The 26,375-nt window shown below is 46.8% G+C and overlaps 1 protein-coding gene across 1 annotated transcript in view; it reads left to right on the plus strand.

Moving 5' to 3' along the window:
* The window catches only part of LOC137331632 (serotransferrin-1-like), a 74,978-nt gene extending 60,754 nt beyond the window's left edge, over positions 1-14,224 (plus strand). Inside the window, exons 9-17 of the mRNA XM_067995559.1 lie at positions 514-650; positions 2,081-2,177; positions 2,948-2,992; positions 4,981-5,145; positions 7,643-7,799; positions 8,575-8,639; positions 9,706-9,890; positions 12,158-12,350; positions 13,962-14,224. Coding sequence (XP_067851660.1) covers positions 514-650; positions 2,081-2,177; positions 2,948-2,992; positions 4,981-5,145; positions 7,643-7,799; positions 8,575-8,639; positions 9,706-9,890; positions 12,158-12,350; positions 13,962-13,996 — 1,079 coding nt within the window. The 3' untranslated portion in view covers positions 13,997-14,224. The remainder of the gene's footprint in view (positions 1-513; positions 651-2,080; positions 2,178-2,947; positions 2,993-4,980; positions 5,146-7,642; positions 7,800-8,574; positions 8,640-9,705; positions 9,891-12,157; positions 12,351-13,961) is intronic.
* The last annotated feature ends 12,151 nt before the right edge of the window (positions 14,225-26,375 follow it).

A 26,375-nucleotide genomic window follows, 5' to 3' on the forward strand; every position in this document is an offset into this window, starting at 1 on the left:
TGACGTCGTAAGTGTAGTATGCTTGGGAGGAACAAGTGACTTTAGACCCTTGGTTCCCAAAACTTTCCACCACTGGGATTTTCCTCACCTCATGTCTGGGTCTGTTGTAGACTAATTGATAGAGATTGATTAGTACGACAATCAACAACTCCATTACCATTGTATCATGTGACTATCAGGACGGTAGAAGGCGAACTAGATGGGCCTTGGTCTTCTTTCATCTCAGTAATGCTGTGTTCCCATAAATTCAGCATTGTCAAACCTATGACCTTCTGCTGTATATAATCTAGTTTCACAGTTGGGGGTACCTTTACCAATGGGGCCATTGGGAGACGATGCAGTTTACTGTTCCTTTGCTGTGCTGTAGGATGCTGGATCTCTGAGGTTGTCCAATTCATGCAGTATTACCAGACTGTTTATACAGGGACTCACCGATTGAAATGCTGCTCCAGTCTGTAAATTATAGTTTATCACAGAAGGATAACAAACCCATTCAAAATGTTTGTGTTGTAGATGAGAGCAGTACCTTGAATCCTGACAAGCTACGCTGGTGTACCATTGGTGACCTTGAAAAACAGAAGTGTAACAGTTGGGGGACAGTAAGTTGTGTCACGGCTCACAACGCTGAGGACTGCATCAAACAGATCATGGTAAATGACAGCAATGATTTACAAAACATTTTTTAGGGGGTTGATTGAATGCCGTGTTTATCAAGTTAATGTTAACAAGTGGATTCTTCCATTTTTTTGACCCTGGGGTCGAGCACAGTGCGGGTTAGATACAGAATAAAACTCCATCTGCATGGTCCCACCAAGCACACGCTGGAAATCTGAAATAAAAACCGAAAATGCTGGACAGGCTCAGCATCTGCGTAGGGAGGAAGGTAGGGTTAACATTTCAGGTCTATGACCCTTTGTCAGGGTTCAATGGCTAGGAGCTTAACTGGACCAACCATATTAACACCATGGCTACAAGAGCAGGACAGAGGCTGGGAACTCTGGAATGAGTGGCTCACCTCCTGGCCCCCTCCTCCATCTACAAAGCTCGGACAATAGTGTAATGGAATACTCACCACTTGTCTGGTTGGGTAAAGTCAAAACAACAATCAAGAAGTTCAATGCCATCAATATCCGCCCCCTCCACCACTGGCACACTGTGGCTGCCGTATGTACGATCTATAGGATGCACGCAGCAACTTACCAAGGTTATGATGACAGCACCTCCCTCTCCTGCAATTTCTACCACTGAGAAGAAAAGCAATAATGTCATGGTAACACCGTCTCCTCCAGGTCACACATCATTCTGATATGGACATATCTTGCTGTTCTTTCATTGTCATTGGGTCAATATCCTGGAATTCTTTACCTAACACCATCACGGGAGCACCATCGCCACAAGGACTGCAGGGGTCAAGGAGAGGGCCCTCCACCATCACCTCAGGGCAACTCGGGATGGACAATAGGTGCAGCCTTGGCAGCGTCACCCTCATTCCGAGAACAAAGTAAAAGTACCCATTGGGTAAATTTACTTTATAATCCCTACATTGTGCATTTCAATGTATACCACTCCTACAAGTTTTGTTCTTCTAACAATCCTTTCCAGTCCAACTCCTTTAACTGTTTCCTCACTCCTCCAAAGTCCACCTTCCCACAATTAACAACCTCACATCGTAGTCTCCTTATTCATGATGAGTCTGACACCAAACTCAATTATGTTTCCAAGATGGTCCCTAACCTTAACTTGTTCAATTATCTCTGGTTTGTTACACAAGGACCTTGTGGATGCTGACAGTAACCTTGAAAACTCTGCTTCTTGGATGGCTCAGAATAGTCCCAGCGGCTGATAGCAATTAATAGCCAGGAAAAATCAGGAAACCTCTTGGTAATTCTAGAAAGTCATAATCCCTGGCTATATCTAGAGAGGAGAGAGAGAGCTGGAATCTATCCTGCCTGTCCACACCGAATGATTAGCTTCATGTACTAAATACAAGTATGGAGAGAAACCTGTTGGTTTATGCTGTGGAGGAAAGGAAAGAGTGTGAGAGAGAGAGAGAGACACTAAATAAATCCTGTGGTTGCAGTTTGGTGACGCTGATGCAGCAAGTCTCGATGGTGGAGAGGTCTACGTTGGAGGGAAGTGTGGTCTCGTTCCAGTCATGGCAGAGTATTATGACAAAAGTAAGTGTCCTTCATGAAGTTCTAAATTGCTATTATCACCGTATGAATTTGGGGTTTAAGCAACAAATGGAATAGATGCTTGTGTGGGGGTCACTGGGACCTCAGCTCAGTTGGCCCAACCAAAGCTCATTCCCCACGAGAACCCACTGAATTTGACAAGGGGAAAATTGTCCCATGTGTGTGCGTTGAATTTCAGTCTGGATTCTTGAAGTGGAAGGACTTTGGTCTGTGATAGAGCGTCAGCCTCTACTAATATCATGGAACAGTGGGCCTGGCCTTACTTTTCAAACCCTTCAGCTGGGCCTTCCACCTCCTACACCACTCCTTGTCCTCATTGTGCATTCCTTGTTTCATGCTTAAGGCTGAAAGGTTTGCACAGTGTCCATTTTTTTTCAGAGAATTCCTGAGGTTCTTCAAAGTCAGGGGATCCACGGTGTTTTATAGAAGTGTCCTACAACCAATGTAGAATATTTCTATGAAATAGTTCAGGTGTCCCATTTTAATGGAGCTTCAGGAATCCCTATACAAAGCCATAATTCATATCAAAGTCCAAAGGGTTTATCTAAAAATGAGATGTCCTAGAAGTATAATGTTAAGGGACAAGTCCCAGAAGTGTTTTTCCTGGATCAGCACCCAGGCAATTTGGATTGCCTGGGTGCAGCGGAGATCAGAAAATCAGTGCGTTGTAGATTATTGTCAGTTTCTTTAAGTATGGAGAATGTAAACTTGGAATTGGTGTTTAAATTAATTTTCTTCCTTTCTCTCTGCAGCCAATCTTGAACAATGCAAACCCACAGCAGTTAACACCAAGATACGTAAGTGTTAAAACATCTACTTCCCAGTCAAATCATAACTGACTCTGTGCGATCATAATTGATGAGCTCCACTCCACTCGAAACATTGCCATGCACTCACCTGCCATTGAGCTCCACATACATTCCCACATTAAAACAGTGCTATGCTGCTACCTGGCAATGGGGTCTTTTAGGATAATGCAACCATGGTCCAGTGCTGGAAATGTAATAGAATGGGACATCTTTTAGAGCTTGAGGAAGCGTACACTAAATGCAGGGTGTTACATTAAATCTCCCAAAGGTGGATCTGCATCAAGACCCTTGGGTACAAGCAAAGGGGATGGAGGTGGCTTCAGACTCAGGTCAAGCCTCTGGGATGTGGCAACAAAATGAGGCAGAAAATGGACCTGCAGGACAGAGACTAAAATCTAATGGCAGGATCACGGTTCAAGGTCCTTCAGACGAACCAGTGTTAATAATAGTCTTGTCGGACATCTGATGGCCAAGTGGTTAAAGATCCACCCAATGTGGCATTGGATCAGACAGACCCGAAGGTTCCAGATTTAATTCCCCATCTGTGCTGAGTTTTGATCTCAGTTGGGGTATTACAATTAAGCTCAGTACCCCTGGTTGGGGAAGGGAAAAATTAGCCAGAGACGGGAGAGAATCTTGCTTGGCTGTGATGCTACCGGCCTTGGCAGACTGACTGGGATCAAACGTAAAGAGTGGCTTTTTGGTCTGCTAGTGGCTGTGGAACTGTACCCCAGCAACAGTCAGGAGTGGGGGGGCGGTGGGGGGGGGGAAGCAAGGAAAAAAAAGAACTTGCATTTATGTAGTGCCTCATCATATCTCTTGGAAAATGCTCCACATACAATGAATTACTTTGAAGTGCAGTCACGGTTGTTATGCAGGCAGCCATTTTGCACAAAGCAAGATGCCACAAATAGCAATTAGGTGAATGATTGGTGGATCTGTTTTTGGTGCTGGTGGTTGAGGGAGGAATGTTGGCCAAGGCACCAGGAGAACCCAGACCTCTTCTGAACCCAGCGCTCTTCTTTGATAAGAGATCTTCAATGGTGTCCAGAATAGGCAAGCAAAGACTTGGTTAAACATCTCAATCAAAGGACGGCACCTCCAACAATGCAGGATTCATTGGCGTAGATTTTCCGCCCTCCCTCCACTGATTTTATGGTGGAATTAGGGCGGATGGAAGTGAGAAATGGGTTGTGAACCTATTCTGCCAGTTCAGGGTCATTTTTACACACCTTTGATTTGCCACCAGAAATAACAGGTGACAAGCAATATTGGGCATGTGTATTATAATATCTATGTAACAGAGATACATCATCCAACTTATTTTCCATCAGTTGAATCACAGCAATGCTGGATTCCAGGCAGGTCTGTTCTTCACTGGCACCCAGTGTTGTTACAAGTGGAGAAAATGGCCCATAAAGCCAGCACCAGTATTGAAAATGTAAATATTTTTGTGAAACGTTTCACCAGGAGCACAGAGGCCTCTGTGACCTCCTGAAGGCATTTCCAGCTGCCCCACCCTCTGCAGTTGGACGGCCCCTCTCTGAAGCTCCAGTCTCTGTTGCCCACCGCATTCTGCTCTTCCAGGACCCAATCTCCAAGTTAGAAGCGCCCAAATTATTTAAATGACCTCAAGGCCTGAGTCGGGGTGTTGGGGAAGGGAGAGGGGAGGAGGGTGTTCTTATGGTAGGCAGAAGTATCGCCACAGCTAAGATGTAACCTGATTCCTCAATTACAGGATCCAGCCCCCGCCCCCGCTCCGAGTACTGCACTGGAGGATGAAGAAAGATTGCGTGCTCAAATCCTGGAATGGGGCTTGATCCCCAACATTCTGATTTAGAGGCCGTTGGTGCTGGAGCAATCCAAAACCAACCCATTGCCCTGCTGTCTTCCCATAGCCCTGAATCCTACTCTGCTTCAAATATTTATCCACTTTTCCATTAGGACTGTTAAACATGTTTGCGTTCTTCTCACAGCCTCTTACTATGCCGTGGCCGTTGTAAAGGACCCAGAGCTGAACTGGGAGAAGCTGAAAGGGAAGAAGTCCTGTCACACAGCTGTCGGGCGTACTGCTGGGTGGAACGTTCCCATGGCGACCCTGATTAAAAATGGAAAAATCGGTGCTTGTGACATTTATAATTGTAAGTGTGGTTCCACATTTCACTCCCCTGGTGAAATTTTTAACAGCTCGAGCTAGTGCATCTCCTGTGGAGTTTCTCAAGGGCAAAATTAAAGGTGAAATTCACTCCTCCTGAGTGTCTGTCTCTTGCTCTCCTGCTCTCTCCTTTTTCCTGTCACTTTTCTCTGTCTTTCTGTGTGTCTCCTCTTTTCCACTCTGTGTACTTATCACACACTTTCTCTCCTTGTAATCTGCATATTTTTATAATTATTCTTCTTAGAGTATAGGCATCACTAGCAAGGCCAATATGTATTGCCCATCCCTAGTTGCCCTTGAGAAGGTGGTGGTGAGCCGCCTTCTTGAACCGCTGCAGTCCGTGTGGTGAAGGTGCTCCTGCAGTGATGTTATGCAGGGAATGCCAGGAATTTGACCCAGCAACGATGAAAGAATGGCAATATATTTCCAAGTCAGGATGGTGTGTGATTTGGAGGGGAACTTGGCGGTGGTGGTGTTCCCATGCACCTGCTGCCCTTGTCCTTCTAGGTGGTGGAGGTCACGGGTTTGGGAGGTGCTTTTGGAGAATATTTCTCTTCAATTCTTTTCACACTCTTTATGTAAGTTTGTCTTTTTCCGTATCTTATCTCTCCTGTATGCTTCCTACTGTTTGCATCTCATATAAGTTCCTTTACTGAACCTATATCTTTTATAGTTCTATAATCTAGGGCACACAGTAAGGTGACAATCAAAATGCACCTGGTCAGAGGTGGGGATCTGGGCCAGGTAGACAAGAGCTGGATGGGGACAAGGCTGCCCTGGAGGTGCTACAAATGTTTACTGGTGTGAGAAACTAAGGGTTGGCTCTGGGCTGGGAGAGAACAGTCCCATCCCATCTGGGAACTGCAGCTGAGACACAAACTGTGGGCTTGGAGCAGAAATACTACAGGGTCTGAGGATGAGCGGTAAATAACCCAAGGGCCAAAAGTGTAAGGAAGGCAGGAGCAGGGAGTAAAGCTTTTATAGTGCTGACAACTTTGTGTTTGGAGAGCAAGGCTGGGTTCCAAGTGTCCATAGGCACATTAGGAACAGAAGGAGGCCATTCACCCCTCGAGCGTGCTGAATCATTCAATTAGATCATGGCTGATCTACATCTCAGCTCCATTTACCCGCCTTTGCTTCATATCTCTCGATATCCTTACCTAACAAAAATCTATTGACCTCAGCCTTGAAAGCTCCAATTGTCCCAGGAGCCACAGCCTTTATGTAGGGGTGGGGGGGGGGGGGGGTGGGGGGAGAGTTCCAGATTTCTACTACCTGTTGTGTGAAAAAGTGCTTCCTGATTTCATTCCCGAACGACCTGGCTCTAATTTTAAGATTATGTCCCCTTGTTCTTGATTCCCCCACCAGAGGAAATAATTTCTCCATATCTACTCTATCGAATTCTTTTAACATTTTGAACACCTCGACCAGATCGCCCCTCAATCTTCTATACTCAAGGAAATACAAGTCAAGTTTGTACAACCTGTCCTCACAATTTAACCCTCTAAACCCTGGTATCATTCTGGTGAATCTGCACTGCACCCCTGCCAAGGCCGATATACCTTTTCTGAGGTGTTGTGTCCAGAACTGAATGCAGTACTCCAGATGGGATCCGACCAACACTCTGTACAGCTGAAGCATAACTTGTGTATGATCTGTATACTTGGACTCCCAAATCGCTTTGCTCCTCTACAGTTCCTAGTTGCTCACCATTTAGAAAATACTCTCATTTATCTTTCTTGGGTTCAAAGTGGATCACCTCACTCTTGCCCACATTGAATTCCAATGGAGGCACAGTAGGGCATTGCTGTAGATCAACATCAGGAGGTTTAAGAGGTTTCACAGGCTCACTTAATGTTGGGACCAGCAGGGCTACTGATTTCCCAAGTTACAATCGTTCTGCTTGTCTGCTTTAATCTTTAGTGCAGCAGGAGCAGCTCTCAACACATGCCTGGCCCAAACTTGATTCAGCCTGTCCACCTGCTCAAAACTTACCCTCTGACCTGCAGCAGCATCCTACCGAGCTGCTGACCCAGAGAGCAGGACTGGAAGAAGAAGAATGAAGTGGGTGGCAGGGCCTGGGGCTGTGGGGAGTGGGACACTTCCCCAGAAGGGGAGAACAGCTGGAGCACTCAGAATAGCTCTGGACGGTGCTGGTGCAGAGGCTGGGAGAGATTTCTGGTAGGGAGCAGACGTTAAGCAGAGTGGGTTAAATGCCCAGGGTAGAGGATTAATGGAGGGTGTTACGAGGAACTAACATGATGAGTGAAAATGGTTTGCAATGTTTTTCCCAACTATCTGATTGATTCATGGTGGCCGTGGTTGGCATGGACCATTGTTGGGCTCAGATTGATTCAGGGTAACAGCGCGATATCACAAACCAATCAGTAATGTTATAACTTCCCTTTAGTATCACAGTCCAGACACAATCTAGAGATTAATCAACAAAAAAAAATTAACGTCTGTTTCTTTTTTGAACGAAGCGACATATTTCTATGAAAGCTGTGCTCCTGGGGCGAATGCCGCTCTTCACCCCAAACTGTGCTCCCTGTGTATCGGTAGAGAAGGCACAGCGACACCAACAGACAAGTGTGCAGCCAACAGCAACGAGAGGTACTTCAGCTACAGCGGAGCCTTCAGGTAATAAAAGAAAGAATGAACCTTCATTCATAGAGCATCTTTCACGACCTCCCAAAGTGCTTAACAGCCAATTAAGCACTTCTGAAGTGTAGTCAGTTTGCGCACAGCAAGGTCCCACAAACAGCAATGTGATAATGACCAGATGACCTGTTTTAGTGATGTTGGCTGAGGGATAAATGTTGGCCAGGACACCGGGAAGCACTCCCCTCGCTCTTCTTCAAAATAGTGCCTTGGGATCTTTTACATCCACCTAAGAGGGCAGATGTGGCCTCGGTTTAACGTCTCATCCGAAAGACGGCACCTGCGACCGTGCAGCACTCCCTCAGTACTGCACTGGAGTGCCAGCCTAGATTTTGTGATCAAGTCTCTGGATTGGGACTTGAACCCATGACCGTCTGATTCCGACGCGAGAGTGCTAAAGGATGAGAAATGTTTAGAATGACCCACCAAACAAAATAGTGGAACAAAGAATTAAAAACAGAGAATGCTGGAAACAACGACACAAGAGGAGTTCAGCGTGTAGCTGAATGCTGGGCTGGGTGATAAACATAGGTACAATTGGGAGGGGAGAGAGTTCCAGATTTAAGTATGTCTACATGAGTCTATCTCACATTTTAATGAAGGTCACTCGGGTGGGGTATCAGAGGGCTGCTGCCAGTGCTTGTGGAACTGTGCTCCGATGAGAGTCATCGTCTTCAAAAGAGGAGGGTAAAAAATTGGAGAAGAAGGGAAATATTGAATGCATTTATTTTTGTAATTCTGATTTCTCCTTCAGGTGCCTGGTGGAAGCGGGTGACGTGGCTTTCGTTAAACATACGACCGTGCCTGAGAACACCGACGGTACGTGCAATTCTTGGTGAACTTGAGTTGTGCCGTCCTGAGCCACACACATCAGAATTCAATTCCTGGTTTGGGCTCAGCTAGCTGATTTCAGCTGGAGTGTCAGTCCCTGAGTTAAAGATAATCATGAGGAACATAGAAAGTGTAGTGAGGAGGTGGAGAGAGAGAGATTAGAAGGTCTAAAAGGGAATATGAACAAAGGCTAGCAGATAAAAGGAAATAGTAAGGGCTTTTATAAGCATATAAAATGCAAAAGAATAGTTAGAAAGGATAGGGTCACCAAGGAATGAAGGAGGGAGTTTAATTATGGAGCCCGAAGGTATGATGGAGACATTAGATATTTTTACAAGATGGGAGTGAGAATGTAGGTCTACAGAAGGAGAATATGAAACAATCGTTGAGAGTTAACTGTGGAAAAGGAACTGGTTCTGAAAAAATGAGTGGAACTGAAGATGGAGAAGTAACAGGGCTTTGATGCCATGTACCCCTGATGGTTGAAAGAAGTTAGAGAGGAGATAGCCGAGACTCTTGGCACAATTTTTCAATGCTTTTTAAATATGCAGATTGTGCCATTGGTCTGGAGAGTAGCCAGTATAGAAGGTTTGTTCCAGAGAGAGACGGGTAACTAAAGACCAGTTGGTCTAACATCAGTGCTGGCAAATTGTTAGGAGTTCATGGGGGGTAATTTTCACCTTCACCACCTGGACAATTTGATCGGGATGAAAATCGGAAACGTTCTACAATGGGTGGGCGTCCTCTCCTCCAGATCATCACCCAGTTGGTGAAGGTGATAATTACTCCCGATAATTTGAAATAAAATTAATGACCATTTAGATATGCATGGGCTAATTAAAGATAGCCAATATGGATTTGTTAAAGACAAATCGTGTTTAACACATTTAATAGCATTTTTTGGAAGAAGTGAACAATTTGCTCGATAAAGGGAATGCAGTAGATATAGTGCATATGCATTTTCAGAAGGTGTTTGATGAGATATCTCACAAAAGGCTTGATAGGAAAATGCAGGCAGATGGTATATGAGGATAATTGTTCGAATAATTCTTAGGGAATGGAAAGGTCGACTGGAATCGGAATCTGGTCTCTTCTGATTACCGCCTCTTGTGCAAAAATGGCACCACAGCCCCAATTGATCAATTCTTGACATGCCACTTGGCTGATGTCCCAGCGCATGCTGTTATGACACGACCAGAGAAGAGAGATGAAGTTCTCAAACTGCTGAAACGTGAACAGGTGAGTGTGTGAACACATTTTATTGTTCAGTTCTACAAAATGCAGACCCTCAGATAATGAAGCAGTCCGTGCCCGCATGCAGCAAGACTTGGACAATATCCAGGCTTGAGCTGATAAGTGGCAAGTAACGTTCGCGCCAGACAAGTGCCAGGCAATGACCACCTCCAATAAGAGAGAGTCTAACCATCTTCCCTTAGTGTCAGCTTTGGCTTAGTGGTAGCACTCTCACCTCTCAGTCACGAAGGTTGTGGGTTTGAGCCCCACTCCAGAGACTTGAGCATAAAATCTAGGCTGACACTCCCAGTGTAGTACTGAGGGATTGCTGGAGGTGCAATGGCAATTGATACTAGCTCAATTGCTAAATTTAAATCTGAGATAGATAGCTTTTTGGCAACCAAAGGTATTAAGGGATATGGGCCAAAGGCAGGTACATGGAGTTAGATCACAGATCAGCCATGATCTTATCAAATGGCGGAGCAGGCACGAGGGGCTGAATGGCCTACTCCTGTTCCTATGTTCCTATGTTCCCTTGACATTCAACGGCATTACCATTGACGAATCCTCCACCATCAACATCCTCAGGGTCACCATTGACCAGAAACTAAATTGGACCAGCCACATAAATACTGCGGCTACAAGAGCAGGTTAGAGGCTGGGTATTCTGTGGCGAGTGACTCACCTCTTGACTCCCCAAAGGCTTTCCACCATCTATAAGGCACAAGTCAGGAATACTCTCCACTTGCTTGGATGAGTGCAGCTCCAACAACACTCAAGAAGCTCGACACCATCCAAGACAAAGCAGTCCGTTTGATTGGCACCCCATCCACCACCTTAAACATTCACTCCCTTCACCACTGGCGCACCGTGGCTGCAGTGTGTACCATCTACAGGATGCACTGCAGCAACTCGCCAAGGCTTCTTTGACAGCACCTCCCAAACCCGTGACCTCTACCACCTAGAAGGACAAGGGCAGCAGGCGCATGGGAACAACACCACCTGCACATTCCCCTCCAAGTCACACACCATCCTGACTTGGAAATATATCGCCATTCCTTCATCGCCGCTGGGTGAAAATCCTGGAACTCCCTAACAGCACTGTGGGAGAACCTTCACCACATGGACTGCAGCGGTTCAAGAAGGCGGCTCACCACCACCTTCTCAAGGGCAATTAGGGATGGGCAATAAATGCTGGCCTTGCCAGCGATGCCCACATCCCATGAATGAATAAAAAAAAGACTGGCCATTTCAAACTGCCTTGGTGGGTTGTAGCAAGTTACAAAGCACCAGAGGTTGATTCCTCCAAACGGGGATTCATAGCTCATCCCGGCCCCAGAAAAAGAAAGAGGAACTTAGCTTCAGGGTCCTCTTCAGCTTGGTCGCCGGGCTGATTCTGGTCAGAGTGGGCACAGCGCACTCTCTGCGCGGTTCAGTCCAAAAATGTAAATCGGGGCCCTATTGATGTCAAAGAGCCCCAATCCCGAAATGAAATGGGCCTACTGCCTGACTCCAGGGGCCACTCCAGCCACCCAGCGCTAGGCCCCAGTGAGCATTTCCGTGGCAATAGGGTGGTGAGTCATTGGCTATCAATTTCGGGGCTCTACCCGAATTTGGGAATTAAAAGGTGGTGTCACCACTTCAATTCCGTGAGCACCTACAACAGAGGAGGTGAGCATTGGAATATATTAGACTTCCTTCTGTTACAAATTGAGTCAGTTCAAGCCTCGCCCCAGCTCACTCACTCTGTGACATTTCCAGCCTTATTAGTTCTCCATCCTCACACAGGATACATGAAGACAGACAGAGAGATGCTGCAGAAAGGTTAAATCACAAACAAAATACAAGTATAGGAGTGGTGTAGAGTGTGGGATCCTCTAGGTAGTTCAGGCTGAGTTAGACATCAATGAATGTCAGCGACCCTACTCATCCTTGTAGTAGAATAGGAACAAAATCAGGAAGCACTGTTTCACGCAAAGGGTAGTAAAAATCTGGAACTCTCTTCCCCAAAAGGCTGTGGATGCTCGGACAATTGGACCTTTCAAGGCAGAGATTGATAGATTTTTGTTGGGTAAGGGTATTAAGCGATATAGAGCAAAGGCGGGTAAATGGAGTTGAGGTAAAGGTCAGCCATGATCTAATTTGAATAGCAGATCAGGCTCGAGGGGCTGAATGGCCTACTCCTGTTCCTAATGTTCCAATTATAATTCACATATAGACCATGGGAGTGTGTTTGCTGTCACCAACAGTAACAGGTTTGCTTGTTATTCCAGTTGAAACACGGTCGTGGTGGATCCGAGGAGAGCAGTTTCGCAATGTTCAACTCAACGTCGTTTTTGGGGAAGGACCTCCTTTTTAAGGACTCCACTCAGTGCCTCATTGAGGTCAATGCCACTGATTACAAAAGCTTCCTGGGTGATAGTTACATTGCTATAATGGAAGGGGTCCACTCCTGTGAACCACCTGGTAAATATTAGTGAAATATGGATTTCATTCCACAGGGTGTTTTTCTCTTCAGATAGTTGGATTTTTATTGTGTGCTTAAACCAGGCGGTGACTGGGTTTTGATCAAGTTCTCCCAGGTCGTGCTACATTCTGGGAGAAGCAGTAATGAAGCTTGTCTGGGCTCTTGGATGCAGATACCTTTCTACCATTCTTTGAGCCCAACTAGGACCGAGAGAACTCCGAGACCAGTCATGGCCCTTGTGAATGCCAGGCCCACTATCCAAAGAAGAAGTTTTGAGAGTGATGGAGTTTGTGTGGGGTGTGGGTCATTCACTCTATGATTTTCAGTGGCCCATTATACTCTGGTGGATGTTGAGGTTGTGAGGTCCACACTTCTATCGATTCCACTTTCTGGCATCCAAGTCTCACACCCAAGTGTTTTGTAGCTTCACTGAATGCAGCCTTTTACACCCCTGCAGATCTTAGTAGCTAAGATCCAGGAGTGCAGGTCCTGCCAGTTATCTTGGTGGGAGTGGGAATTCAGCCAGGCATCTCTGTCTCCTGCTAGGAGAATATGCGCTGTAAAAGTGTGCAAATTCCCTCTTGATCCTGATGAGGTTACTGGAGAGTTTTCTGCCTGTTTTTGGGTTACAGCCATGACTCCACTCTGCATCTGATGGTACCCCATACGAGTATGAAGCTTCCATACTTGTCCATCTGTATGTAGCTGTGGTATTTTTCTCCAGTCTCCTGAAACAGGATCTGGCTCTCGTCTTGTTCAGCTCAGGCTGTGCTACATCTCGAGTGTTGGAATCCCGGCTCCCTAACTCTGCATTCTCGGCCGTTCCAGGCTTTCAGCATCATCATGGTTTTGACGGAGATATTGACTATAGTGACATTCAGCATATTCCCAAAGCATCAGTCGGGAGCTCATCATCACAGTTTGCATCATCACAGTTTGAGAATAATTGAAAACAATTAATTTTTTAAAAATCTGTTTGAGTGTTACCAGTTTATACTGCATGCAGTTGAGGGGAAAGAGGAGGGGACTGGATCGTGCAGTATATTAGACACTGGCCTTTAACCCCTGGGATCTTTCAAATCCAGCTCAGATTGATGGGATAAATGACTAGCTGCAAGGATTCTATGCAAGGTGGTGGTCTTAACCCAGTTCCTAGTGGGCTTGGACCCCCAGTGCAAAGCTGTCCTAACATGGCACTAAATGACAATCTCACTCAGAGAGGGCATAGGTTGGCTGGTGTGGGAAATGTTTAAATGTCACATTGCTGTAGTAAGAAGTGTTTCTTTAAATTTGGGGCCGATTTGTGTTGTTGGAACAGTGTAGAGAGAGCTTTATTGTGCATCTAAACCATGCAATACCTGACCTGGCCGTGTTTGATGGGGCAGTGTAGAGGGAGCTTTACTCTGTATGTAACTTATGGGGTACTTGACCTGGAATTGTTTGACACTAACACAGGATGCTTGAAATGCAAGTGCTCCATCCCTCATCTGGATAAGCACAAAGATTCACAAAAGAAACTATATAAATGTAAAAACTCCATTACTATAGGGGACATTTAGAGTGAGAACCATTGCAACCATATTCTGAGCATCTGTTCCTCTCTATTCCAGAGCTCCTGGAAGCTTGTTCCTTTGAAAACTGCTGAACCCCACAGTGATGACCTGACCAGGATCTCCACACCATGGCCTGCAATTTTCCATTCTCGCCATTGGATGCCTGTCCAAATACAATGATATCCACGCTAGATCTGCCTAAATCGTTTTTCTGCATTTGATGGATTATCTGCAGATATGATAAGCTCCATATCTCACAGCTATAGAAGAGAAAGAGTTGATTCTGTTTCTGTAACACAAAATAAAATTTGTCTTCAGTATTTTCAGGCTTTCTGGGCTATTTTTGTAACAACGACAATATTTCAACTTGATCAATAATTTAGCAATGATAAACTTCTTTTCACTTTTTGAAAACAATTCTTTCCAACTGGGTTTCTTACTCCTGCTGGAGCACAGCTCCAAGGGCACAGATGTCCCCTGCTACCTCACCCAAGTGACCTCACGTGTGATCCCAGTCAGTTAATGTGTCCAGAGGGGGATATTTGAGCACAGGGATGTAGCAGAGCTGAGTTTGATCCTGTCCATTCCCAATGTTCCCACAGACCGAGAGAACGCTGCTTTATCACAAAGTGCTGTAGAATCACAGAATGGTTACAGCACAAAAGAAGGCCATTCAGCCCATCGAGCACGTGCTGGCTCTTTGTAAGTGCAATTCAGTTAGTCCCATTCCCCTGCTCTTTCCCCGTAGCCCTTCAATTTTTTTCCTTTCAAGTATTTATCGAATTCCTTTTTGAAAGCCAGAATTGAATCTGCTTCCACCACCCTTTAAGGCAGTGCATTTCAGATCATAACGACTCGCTGTGTAATAAAGTTTTTCCTCTTGTCGCCTTTGGTTCTTTTGCCAATCACTTCAAGTCTGTGTCCTCTGGTTCTCAACCCTCCCACAAATGGGAACAGTTTCTCTTTACTTTTTCTAAACCCTTCATGATTTTGAACTCTTCTATCAAATCTCCTCTTAACCTTCTCTACTCTAAGGAGAACAACCCCAGCTTCTCCAGTCTAGCCACGTAACTGAAGTCCCTCATCCCTGGAACAACTCTAATAATCTTTTCTGCCCTCTCTAAGGCCCTCGCATCCATCCTGAAGTCTGGTGCCCCGAAATGAACAAAAAACTCCAGTTGTGGCCAAACCAGTGTTTTATAAAGGTTCATCATAACTTTCTTGCTTTTGTACTCTCTGCCTCTATTTATAAAGCCCAGGATCCCGTATGCTTTTTTAACCAAACTGTCCTGCCAACTTCAAAGATTTGTGCACATATACCCCAGGTCTCTCTGTTCCTGCACCCTCTTTAGAATTGTACCATTTGGTTTATATTGCCTCTCCTCAATCGTCCTGCCGAAATGTATTACTTCGCACTTCTGAGCGTTAAATTTCATCTGCCATGTGTCCGCCCATTCTACCAGCCTGTCCATGTCCTCTTGAAGTCTGTTACTATCCTCCTCACTGTTTACTACACTTCCAAGTTTTGTGTCATCTGCAAATTTTGAAATTGTGCCCTGTACACCCAAGTCCAAGTCATTAATATATATCAAAAAAATGCAGTGGTCCTAGTACCGACCGATGGAGAACACCACTGTATACCTTCCCCCAGTTCGAAAAACATCCGTTCACCACTACTCTCTGTTTCCTGTCACTTAGCCAATTTCTTATCCATGCTGCCACTGCCCCTTTCATTCCATGGGTTTCAATTTTGCTGACAAGCCTATTATGTGGCAATTTATCAAACACCTTTTGAAAGTCCATTAACTACCTCCTCTTTTACTGTGACTTTGGCAGCACCCCTCATCTCACTACTCGTTTACTATTTATATGCCTATAGAAGTTTTTTGGATTTCCTTTTATGTTAGTCGCCAGTCTATTCTCATACTCTCTCTTTGCCCCTCTTATTTCCTTTTTCTCTTGTCCTCTGTACTTTCTATATTCAGCCTGTTTCTCATTTGTGTTATCAAACTGACATCTGTCATACTCCCCCTTTTTCTGCTTCATCTTACTGTCTATCTCTTTCATCATCTAGGGAGCTCTGGCTTTGATTGCCCTTCCTTTCCCCCTCGTGGGAATGTACCAGGACTCTACTAGAACCATCTCCTGTTTAAAGGCCACCCATTGTTCGATTACAGTTTTGCCTGCCAATCTTTGATTCCAATTTACCTGGCCCAGATCCATTCTCAACCCACTGAAATTGGCCCTCCTCCAATTAAGTATTTTTACTCTAGATTGCTCCTTGTCCTTTTCCATAACTAATCTAAACCTTATGATATTATGATCACTGTTCCCTAAATGTTCCCTCACTGACACTTGCTCCACTTGACCCACTTCATTCCCCAGAACCAGATCCAGCAATGCCTCCTTCCTCGTTGGGCCAGAAACATACTGATCAAGAAAGTTCTCCTGAAAACACTTCAGAAATTCCTCCCCCTCTCTGCCCTTTACACTATTACTATCCCAGTCTATAATAGGATAGTTGAAGTCCCCCATTATCACTACTCTATAGTTCTTGCACCAGTCTTTCAATCAAGACAAACTAACTCCTCATTCGCCTGTTTAGGAGATCATGAGGCACTATTCAAAGAGAGAGTTCTTTCAGTGTCCTCTACACTCCAATTCTGGCCTGTTGTACATTCCTGATTTTAATCGCTCCACCATTGGCGGTCGTGCCTTCAGCTGCCCAGGCTTTAGGCTCTGGAATTCCCTCCCTAAACCTCTCTACCTCTCACTCCTCCTTTAACATGCTCCTTAAAACATCCCTCTTTGACCAAGCTTTTGGTCACCTTTCCGAAAATCTCCTTACGTAGCTCGGTGTCAAATTTTGAACACGGAGATTGGGAAAGTCAGAGAGTGAACCTCCAATGGAGTGAAGTGCTAACAGAGTGAGGACATTCAACTAGGAATTTGGTGAGTGTGGGAATTAGGTGCAGACAGGGAAGGATGTGTGAAGTGACTTAAACCAAAGAACTATAGACTAAGACTGATGGGAGCGTAAAGGGAGTTGAACCAGGAATCAAAACCAAGCAAGAAGGAGCGCTGAGGGTAAGTCAGTAAGTATTTAGTTCATTGGGTAGTGTTTTGAGTGGTTATTGGGGATAAAAGGAGTGGGAGCGGATTCCCAAGAGCAGGATGGGGATATAAAGGAGAGGGGCCAGTGACCGAGAGCAGGACGGGGATATAAAGGAGGGGGACCAGTGATCGAGAGCAGGATGGGGATATAAAGGAGAGGGACCAGTGATTGAGAGCAGAGCGGGGATATAAAGGAGGGGGACCAGTGATCGAGAGCAGAGCGGGGATATAAAGGAGGGGGACCAGTGATTGAGAGCAGAGCAGGGATATAAAGGAGAGGGACCAGTGATCGAGAGCAGGGCGGGGATATAAAGGAGAGGGAGCAGTGACCAAGAGCAGAGCGGGGATATAAGGGACAGGGACCAGTGATTGAGAGCAGAGCAGGGATATAAAGGAGAGGGACCAGTGACCGAGAGCAGAGCGGGGATATAAGGGACAGGGACCAGTGACCGAGAGCAGAGCGGGGATATAAAGGAGAGGGACCAGTGATCGAGGGCAGAGCGGGGATATAAAGGAGAGGGACCAGTGACCGAGAGCAGAGCGGGGATATAAAGGAGAGGGACCAGTGATTGAGAGCAGAGCGGGGATATAAAGGAGAGGGACCAGTGATCGAGAGCAGAGCGGGGATATAAAGGAGAGGGACCAGTGATCGAGGGCAGAGCGGGGATATAGAGGAGAGGGACCCGTGACCGAGAGCAGAGTGGGGATATAAAGGAGAGGGACCGGTGACCGAGAGCAGAGTGGGGATATAAAGGAGAGGGACCAGTGACCGAGAGCAGAGCGGGGATATAAAGGAGAGGGACCAGTGACCGAGAGCAGAGCGGGGATATGAAGGAGAGGGACCAGTGACCGAGAGCAGGACGGGGATATAAAGGAGAGGGACCAGTGACCGAGAGCGGAGCAGGGATATAAACGAGAGGGACCAGTGACCGAGAGCAGAGCAGGGATATAAAGGAGAGGGACCAGTGACCGAGAGCAGAGTGGGGATATAAAGGAGAGGGACCAGTGACCGAGAGCAGAGTGGGGATATAAAGGAGAGGGACCAGTGACCGAGAGCAGAGTGGGGATATAAAGCTGAGACCAACTCAAACACAGGCAGAAATCTGAAATAGTAAAAAAAATTTTATTTCAAAATATACTTTATTTCATAGAATTTAAAGGTACATGCAGTTTAAAGTAAATATAACAATTCCAAACCAGTAAGCAAGAACACCACAGATTGTACACAAAGCTATCTCATTATTACAATTCAAACACAGTATCTCTTATGACTCATGGTGGGGTGGCCTTACACGGTGGCCTTTCCCCATTGAGCATTTGCGTAGGTCATACCTCGCTTCAGTGCGTCCCGCAGCATGTACTCCTGGACCTTGCAGTATGCTTGTTGGCAACACTCGGTCGTGGACAGCTCCTTCAGCTTGGGCTTCCTTCATCGAGTTGAAGCCGCAGGTGATATCTGTCTCGGTGTGCGTCCCGGAGAAGTCCGTAGAGCACAGCGTCCTGTGTTACCAAACTGTTTGGGATGAACCGGGAATGATACCAACGCATCTCTCTCCACACCCTCTGCACAAAGGGGCAGCCCATCAGGAGGTGGAAGACGGTCTCCTCCCTACCGCAGCCTCGAGGGCAGCTCGTGGTGGTGCTGAGGTTCCGTGCGTGTTGGAAGGACCGCACTGGGAGGGCCTTTCTCACCACCATCCAGGCTACATCCTGGTGCATGTTGGCCAGTTCCAGCAACCAGACGTTCTGCCAAATGACACCGGCCATCTGGTCGGGGAAGAAACTGATCGAGTCCACCCTCTACGTTCCTTGCAAGAATCTGAGAACGTTTTGTGTTGACAACTGACTGACGGCCTTGTAGTCGAAGGGGTTCCTCCTCAGGAACATCTCCACCAGGGACAGGTTGGGGGGACGGTCCAGCTGGACGGGACGTCCTGCGCCTGCTCAGCCAGTGTGGCCAGACCTAGCCTTCTCAGTGTGTTCGACAGGTAGAAACCCAGCATGTAGTGACACTTGGTGTTTGCGTACTGGGGCTCTACACACATCCTGAGGCAGCCACATACAAAGGAGGCCATCAGGATCAGAGCGGCATTGGGGATGTTCTTCCCCCCTTTGTCTGGGGTCTTGTACATGGTGGTCCTGCGGACGCATTCTATCCTGGACTCCAGACAAAGTGGAAGATAGCTCGGGTGACTGTGACGGCGGAGTTGTGAGGAATGGGCCAGACCCTGGGCCACGTAGAGCAACACCGCGAATACCTCACACCTTATCACCGGGTGCCTGCCAGTTATGGAGAGGGATCATCCCACCCACATACTAAGCTTCTGTTTGGCTTTGGCGATTCACTCCTCCCAGTTCTTTGTGCAGGCCAGGGGCCCCCTGAACCAGATCCCCAGCACCTTCAGGTAGTCGGACCTGACAGTGAAGGGGACAAGGGACCGGGCCTCCCACCTGCCAAAGAACATGGTCTCGCTTTTATTTCGGTTCACTCTGGCCCCCTGAAGCCAGCTCGAAACGGCCGCAGATGCCCATCAGTGTATGGACCGACTGCTGGTCGGAGCAGAAGACGGTGACATCGTCCACAGGAGGCCTTAACCTGAGAGCCTCTGCTGCCTGAGATCATCACATCTCTGATATCTGCATCCTTCCTGATGGATGCGACAAACGGCTCGATACAACATACGAACATGAAGAGAGTCCGGCCCTGCCTGATTCCAGATCTGATCGGAAAGCTCTCCAACTCCCACCCATTGATTAGGACTGTGCTACGGATGTCCACGTAGTGCAGTCAGATCGAATCGCAGATTCCCTCCCCAAAACCCATTTTGGAGAGCACGTCCATTATGTAGGTGTGGGATATTCTGTCGAAGGCCTTTTCCTGGTCCAAGCTGATGAGGCAGATGTTCACCCCCCTGTCCTGTACGTAGGCGATCGTATCCATCAGCAGCGCAAGGCTATCAGAGACCTTCCTGCCGGATACAGTACAGGTCTGATCGGGGTGGATCACCAACTCCAGAGCAGACTTGAGCCTGTCGGCGATGACCTTAGACAGAATCTTGTAGTCGACATTTAGCAAGGAAATGGGTGGTCAATTTTTGATTTCTTCCCTCTCCCCCTTCTGCCTGTAGATGAGGGTGATGATGTCTTTCCTCATGGACTCTGACGTGCTGCCTGCCAGAAGCATACACCCATACACTTCCAGCAGGTCTGGGCCCATCCAGTCCCACAGAGCCGAGTACAACTCGACCGGTAAGCCATCGCTTCCGGGAGCTCTACTCTTCTCGAAGGACTGGACGGCCATTGTCAGCTCGTCCAAGGTCAGTGGCCAATCCATGCTCTCCCGCTCGCTGTCCTCTAAGACCTTCGTGATAGAGGACAGGAAGGACTGGGAGGCCGTGCTGTCTGGCATAAAGGGATGTGCTGATCCTCAGTATGTCGGCCTGCGAGGACGTCAGCGAGCCGTCTTCCTCCTTCAGGCTGCTGATCACAGAGGTCTCTGTGCAGCTTCTGGAAGAAGAAGCACAAGCACATCTCGCCCTGCTCCACAGAGCGGACTCTGGATCGCAAAATGATCTTTGAGGCCGTGGAGGCGAAGACCGAGGCTTGCTGGCCCTTCACCTCTCGGGGTTCCTCCCCGACATCAAACCCCATTGACTGCAGCTAGAGCAGATCCTACATGCTTTTATGGAGCTGCGACACTTGCCTCTGTCTCTCTCTCTCACCTTCTGAACACCTTTGAGGATGAAGAACCTTTTGATGTTGGCCTTAATCGCTTCCCACCAGTGCACCGTGGAATCGAAGAGGGGTTTCACGGTTCTCCAACCTGTGTAATCCATCTTTAGTTCCTCAATGTTCTCCTGGGTCAACAGTCTCACGTTCAACTTCCATGTCCTCCTGCCCGCCCTCTGGTCGTCCTAAGATTGACAGTCGGCCAGTAGGAGGCAGTGGTCAGAGAAGAACACCGGCTGGACGTCGGTGGATCTGACCTTGAGCATTGGGGACACAAATACTCTATCCTGGACCAGGTGTATCTCTGTGGTGCCCCGTCTGCAGGGTTGCTGAAGACGTTGCGAAGCTTTGTGTCTTTCACCGCCTCTATCAGGAGTTAGATGTGGTGTCCAGTATACCGCCACCCCTGCTGGATCATCCAGCCGCATCGATGATGCAGTTGAAGTCTACGGCGAGAACAATCAGTCTGGACGTCGCCAGCAGTATTGGGAGTTGCTGGAAGACCTCCATCTGCTCGCTTCAGAGGATCGGGCCGTACACATTGATCAGTCGGAGCGGGGCGTTCTTGTACAGAACGTCTGCTGCGAGCAGGTGGCCCCCCACCACCTCCTTAACCTCGGCGATGGTGAATTGACCTCCTCGCAGCAGAATCCCGAGGCCCGAGGAACGACGATCGTTGCCTCCCGATCAGATCGACTGCCCCTGTGTCCACGTGCGTGACCACTGCCGATAGTTGCTGAGGTGTGAGATGCCGCACTCCTGCAAGAACAGAAGGTCCCTCTTGACCCTATACAAGTAGTCCAGGGTAGCGGCACATCATGTAGTCAATTTGATGCGACACAAGTTTATGGATCCAATTTTTAAATCCATTTTAAAATACAAAGGGAAATAAAAACATTCAGGTCTTAATATTGCATCAGTCCGGGGTCTACGTTACCTTCCATTTGGGACCCTGGGTCCAGATTCTGCATTGAGTGGTGTGCAGGAACTTCTGGACTGTCCTTGGGCTGAGGAAGGAGGCCTGTACTCCACTGGGGGACAATTAGGTACAGAAAGGGAAGGAGGTGCTAAGTGACTTAAACCAAAGAACTATAGACTAAAACTGAGCCAAGCATAAAGTGAGACGCACCAGGAATCAAAACCAAGCAAGGAGGAGTGCTGAGGGTAAGTCAGTAAGTATTTAGTTCATTGGGTAGTGTTTGTAGTAGTTATTGGGTAAAAAAGGAGTGGGAGCAGAGGCCCGAGAGCAGAGCGGGGATATAAAGGAGAGGGACCAGTGACTGAGAGTAGAGCGGGGATATAAAGGAGAGGGACGAGTGACTGAGAGTAGAGCGGGGAGAAAAAGGAGAGGGACGAGTGACTGAGAGCAGAGTGGGGATATAAAGGAGAGGGACGAGTGACTGAGAGCAGAGCGGGGATATAAAGGAGAGGGACCAGTGACTGAGAGTAGAGCGGGGATAAAAAGGAGAGGGACCAGTGACCAAGAGCAGGACGAGGATATCAAGGAGAGGGAGCAGTGACCGAGAGCAGGATGGGGATATAAAGGAGAGGGACCAGTGACCGAGAGCAGGACGGGGATATAAAGGAGAGAGACCAATGACTGAGAGCAGGACGGGGATATAAAGGAGAGAGACCAGTGATCGAGGGCAGGGCGGGGATAAAAAGGAGAGGGACCAGTGACCAAGAGCAGGACGAGGATATCAAGGAGAGGGACCAATGACTGAGAGCAGGACGGGGATATAAAGGAGAGAGACCAGTGATCGAGGGCAGGGCGGGGATATAAAGGAGAGGGAGCAGTGACTGAGAGCAGAGCGGGGATATAAAGGAGAGGGACCAGTGACCGAGAGCAGAGCCGGGGATATAAAGGAGAGGGACCAGTGACCGAGAGCAGAGCCGGGGATATAAAGGAGAGGGAGCAGTGACTGAGAGCAGGACGGGGATATAAAGGAGAAGGACCAGTGACCGAGAGCAGGACGGGGATATAAAGGAGAAGGACCAGTGACCGAGAGCAGGGCGGGGATATAAAGGAGAGGGACCAGTGACAGAGAGCAGGGCGGGGATATAAAGCAGAGAGACCAGTGACCGAGAGCAGAGCAGGGATAAAAAGGAGAGGGACCAGTGACTGAGAGCAGGACGGGGATATAAAGGAGAGGGACCAGTGACCGAGAGCAGAGCGGGGTTATAAAGTAGAGGGACCAGTGACCGAGATCAGGATGGGGATATAAAGGAGAGGGACCAGTGACTGAGAGCAGGACGGGGATATAAAGGAGAGGGAGCAGTGACTGAGAGCAGAGCGGGGTTATAAGGTAGAGGGACCAGTGACCGAGATCAGGACGGGGATATAAAGGAGAGGGACCAGTGACCGAGAGTAGAGCGGGCATATAAAGGAGAGGGACCAGTGACCGAGAGCAGAGCGGGGATATAAAGGAGAGGGACCAGTGACCGAGAGCAGGACGGGGATATAAAGGAGAGGGACCAGTGACCGAGAGCAGAGCGGGGATATAAAGGAGAGGGACCAGTGACTGAGAGCAGGACGGGGATATAAAGGAGAGGGACCAGTGACCGAGAGCAGAGCGGGGATATAAAGGAGAGGGACCAGTGACCGAGAGCAGAGTGGGGATATAAAGCTGACCCCAACTGAAACATAGGCAGATATTTGAATGAGTGACATCAGAGTACAGCTGGTTGGTGAGTAATATATTTTTTTGCTCCCTAAGCTAGTGGAGAGGTTTAAACTAGGAATCTATAACTTGCTAAAACTTTATTAAATTCAGAATTTAAAGTAGATAAATTAATTTAAAAATAACTAAAATAAAACGAGTGAATTAATTACATAAAAACTTTATATAAATAAATAAAACAAGGTTAGATCCCGATGGCAGTGCAGGTGATGTGCCGTAACTGCAGCATGTGGGAGTTTGTGGAGAGCAGTGTGATCCCAGGCAACCACATCTGCAGTAAATGTCTGCAACTCGAGGAACTTCGGCTCAGATTTGTTGAGCTGAAGCCCGAGGTGCAGACATTGCGATGCATCAGGGAGGGGGAGAGTTACCTGGGCACTTTGAGCCAGGAGGCAGTCACACCTCTTGGGCTCGGTAGTGGTTTAGATTTTGTCAGTGGTTAGGGACAGGAGGATGTGAATGCGAGTCAGGCAAGTAAGGGGATCCTAGATGCAGTGGTGGAGGAGTCTCAGCCTTTGCCCTTGTCCAACAGATACGAGGTACTTGCTGCCTGTGTGGATGGGAGCAAAGACTTCAGGCAGGATGGGCAATTTGACAACGGCACCGTGGTACAGGAGGCCATTCAAATGGGGGGAGTGAAAAGGAATGTGGTAGTGTTAGGGGATAGTGTCGTCAGAGGGATAGATCCTGTTCTCTGCAACCGCGACGGGGTCCTGAAGGCTGTGTTGCCTGTCCTCTATCAGGGTTAAGGACATCGCCTCGCAGCTGGAGAAGAACTTGAAGTGGGAGTGGGAGGATCCACTTGTCGTGGGTTCACGTAGGAACCAATGACATAGGTAGAAATCGGAATGAGTTTTTGCTGAGGAAGTTTGATGAGCTAGGGTCTAAATTAAAAAGCAGAACCTCAAAGGTTCTGGATTACTACCTGAACCACGCTCAAATTGGCATGGGGACAAACAGATTAGATGGTTAAATGCGTGGCTGAAAGAGTGGTGTGGGAAGCAGGGGTTTCAATTCATGGGGCACTGGCACCAGTACTGGGGAAAGAGGGAGCTGTTCCGTTAGGATGGGGCCCACTTAAACCGAGCTGGGACCAGTGTCCTGTCGAATTAAATAACAACAACGGTAGAGAGAACTTTAAACTAATAAGAGGGAGGGAGGGTTCAGGTAAGGGTAAATTTATAAGTCTAATGAGAAATGTCAACGCTGTAGAGCAGAGTAGCGATTTGGGTAAAAACAAGTAGAGTGTGTCAGGAAGGGACAGAGTTTAACAATGGTAATAAGGCATTAGTGACTATGGTCACATCAGGGAAAAATAGTAAAAAGTTAAAATTAAAGGTGCTTTATCTGAATGCATGAAGCAAGGGTAACAAGATAGATGAATTAATGGCACAAATAGAGATAAATGGGTTTGATCTAGTCGCCATTACTGAGACGTGGTTGCAGGGTGACCAAGGTTGGGAACTAAATATTCCAGGCTCCTTGACTTTTAGAAAAGAAAGACAAAATGTGAAAAAGGAGGGAGTAGCCCTGATAATAAAGGATGAGATAAAGGCAGTAGTGAGAAAGGATCTGAGCTCAGAAAATCAGGATGTAGAATCAGTGTGGGTGGAGCTAAGAAATAACAAGGGGCAGAAAACATTGGTAAGAGTAGTTTATAGGCCCCCGAACAATAGTTATAGTGTTGGACGTAATATGAGCCAGGAAATTAGAGGAGCATGTATTAAGGGTAATGCAATAATCGTGGGGGTCTTTCACCTTCATATAGACTGGGCAAACCAAATTGGCAAAAGTAATTTGGAGGACAAGTTCATGGAATGCATTCAAGATAGTTTTCTAGAACAATATGTCGAGGAAGCAATGAAAGAACAGGCTATTTTAGATCTAGTATTGTGTAAAGAGACAAGATTAATTAGTAATCTTATAGCTAAGGATCCTCTGGGGTAGAGTGATCATAATATTGATCTCCTAATAATATCTCCTAATAATATCCTAACTTGATAATATCCTAATATCCGTATATCCTAATATACAAATTTCATATTGAGTTTGAGAGTGATATAGTTAAGTCCGAATCTGGGGTCTTAAATTTAAACAAAGCCAATTATGTAAATATGAAGGGTGAGTTGTCTAAGGTAGATTGGGAAAGTAGATTAAAAGATATAATGGTAGATAAGCAATGGCGAACATTTAAGGAAATAATTCATAATTCTCAACGAACATAAATTCCCTCGAGGAATAAAAACTCCATGGGAAAAATGATCCAACTGTGGTTAACAAGAGAAGATAAGGATAGTATTAGATTAAAAGATGAGGCTTACAGTGTTGCCAAAAAGAATAGTAAGCCTGAGGATTGGGAGGATTTTAGAAACCAGCAAAGGATGACCAAGAAATTGATAAAGAGGGTGAAAATTGAATATGAAAGTAAACGAACAAGAAATATAAAAACAGATTTAAGAGCTTCTGCAAGTATGTAAAAAGGAAAGGATTAGCAAAAGTAAACATGGGTCCCTTAGAGTCAGAGACAGGAGAAATTATACTGGGGAATAAGGAAATGGCAGTGATGTTAAACAAATATTTTGTATCTGTCTTCACCGTAGAGGACACAAAAAACATACCAAAGATTCTCAAAATTCACAGATCCCCCAAAACTCGGAGAAAAACCATAAAGAAAAGGACTTTGGACTCTTTTCTGACCATTTCAGGGTGATGAAATGTATTGGGCCTAACAGAGGGTGATTCAAGGTCAAAAATCAAGATTTGGTATTTTAAAAAAGCATGTTTAGGCTTGTAAAAGAAAAGGCTGCAACAGGAGTTGGGATCAATGTCTGTAATAGATGGTTAGAGTATTGGAGTTAATCAAACTGTCTGGGGAACTGTGTGACCTCACTCAGCCCTACCAGACATTTACATTCAGACAATAGACCCACGGTAGAGCAGTCCCCAC

Source organism: Heptranchias perlo, chromosome 13 (genome assembly GCF_035084215.1).
Source record: "Heptranchias perlo isolate sHepPer1 chromosome 13, sHepPer1.hap1, whole genome shotgun sequence".
NCBI classification, from domain to species: Eukaryota; Metazoa; Chordata; class Chondrichthyes; order Hexanchiformes; family Hexanchidae; genus Heptranchias; species Heptranchias perlo.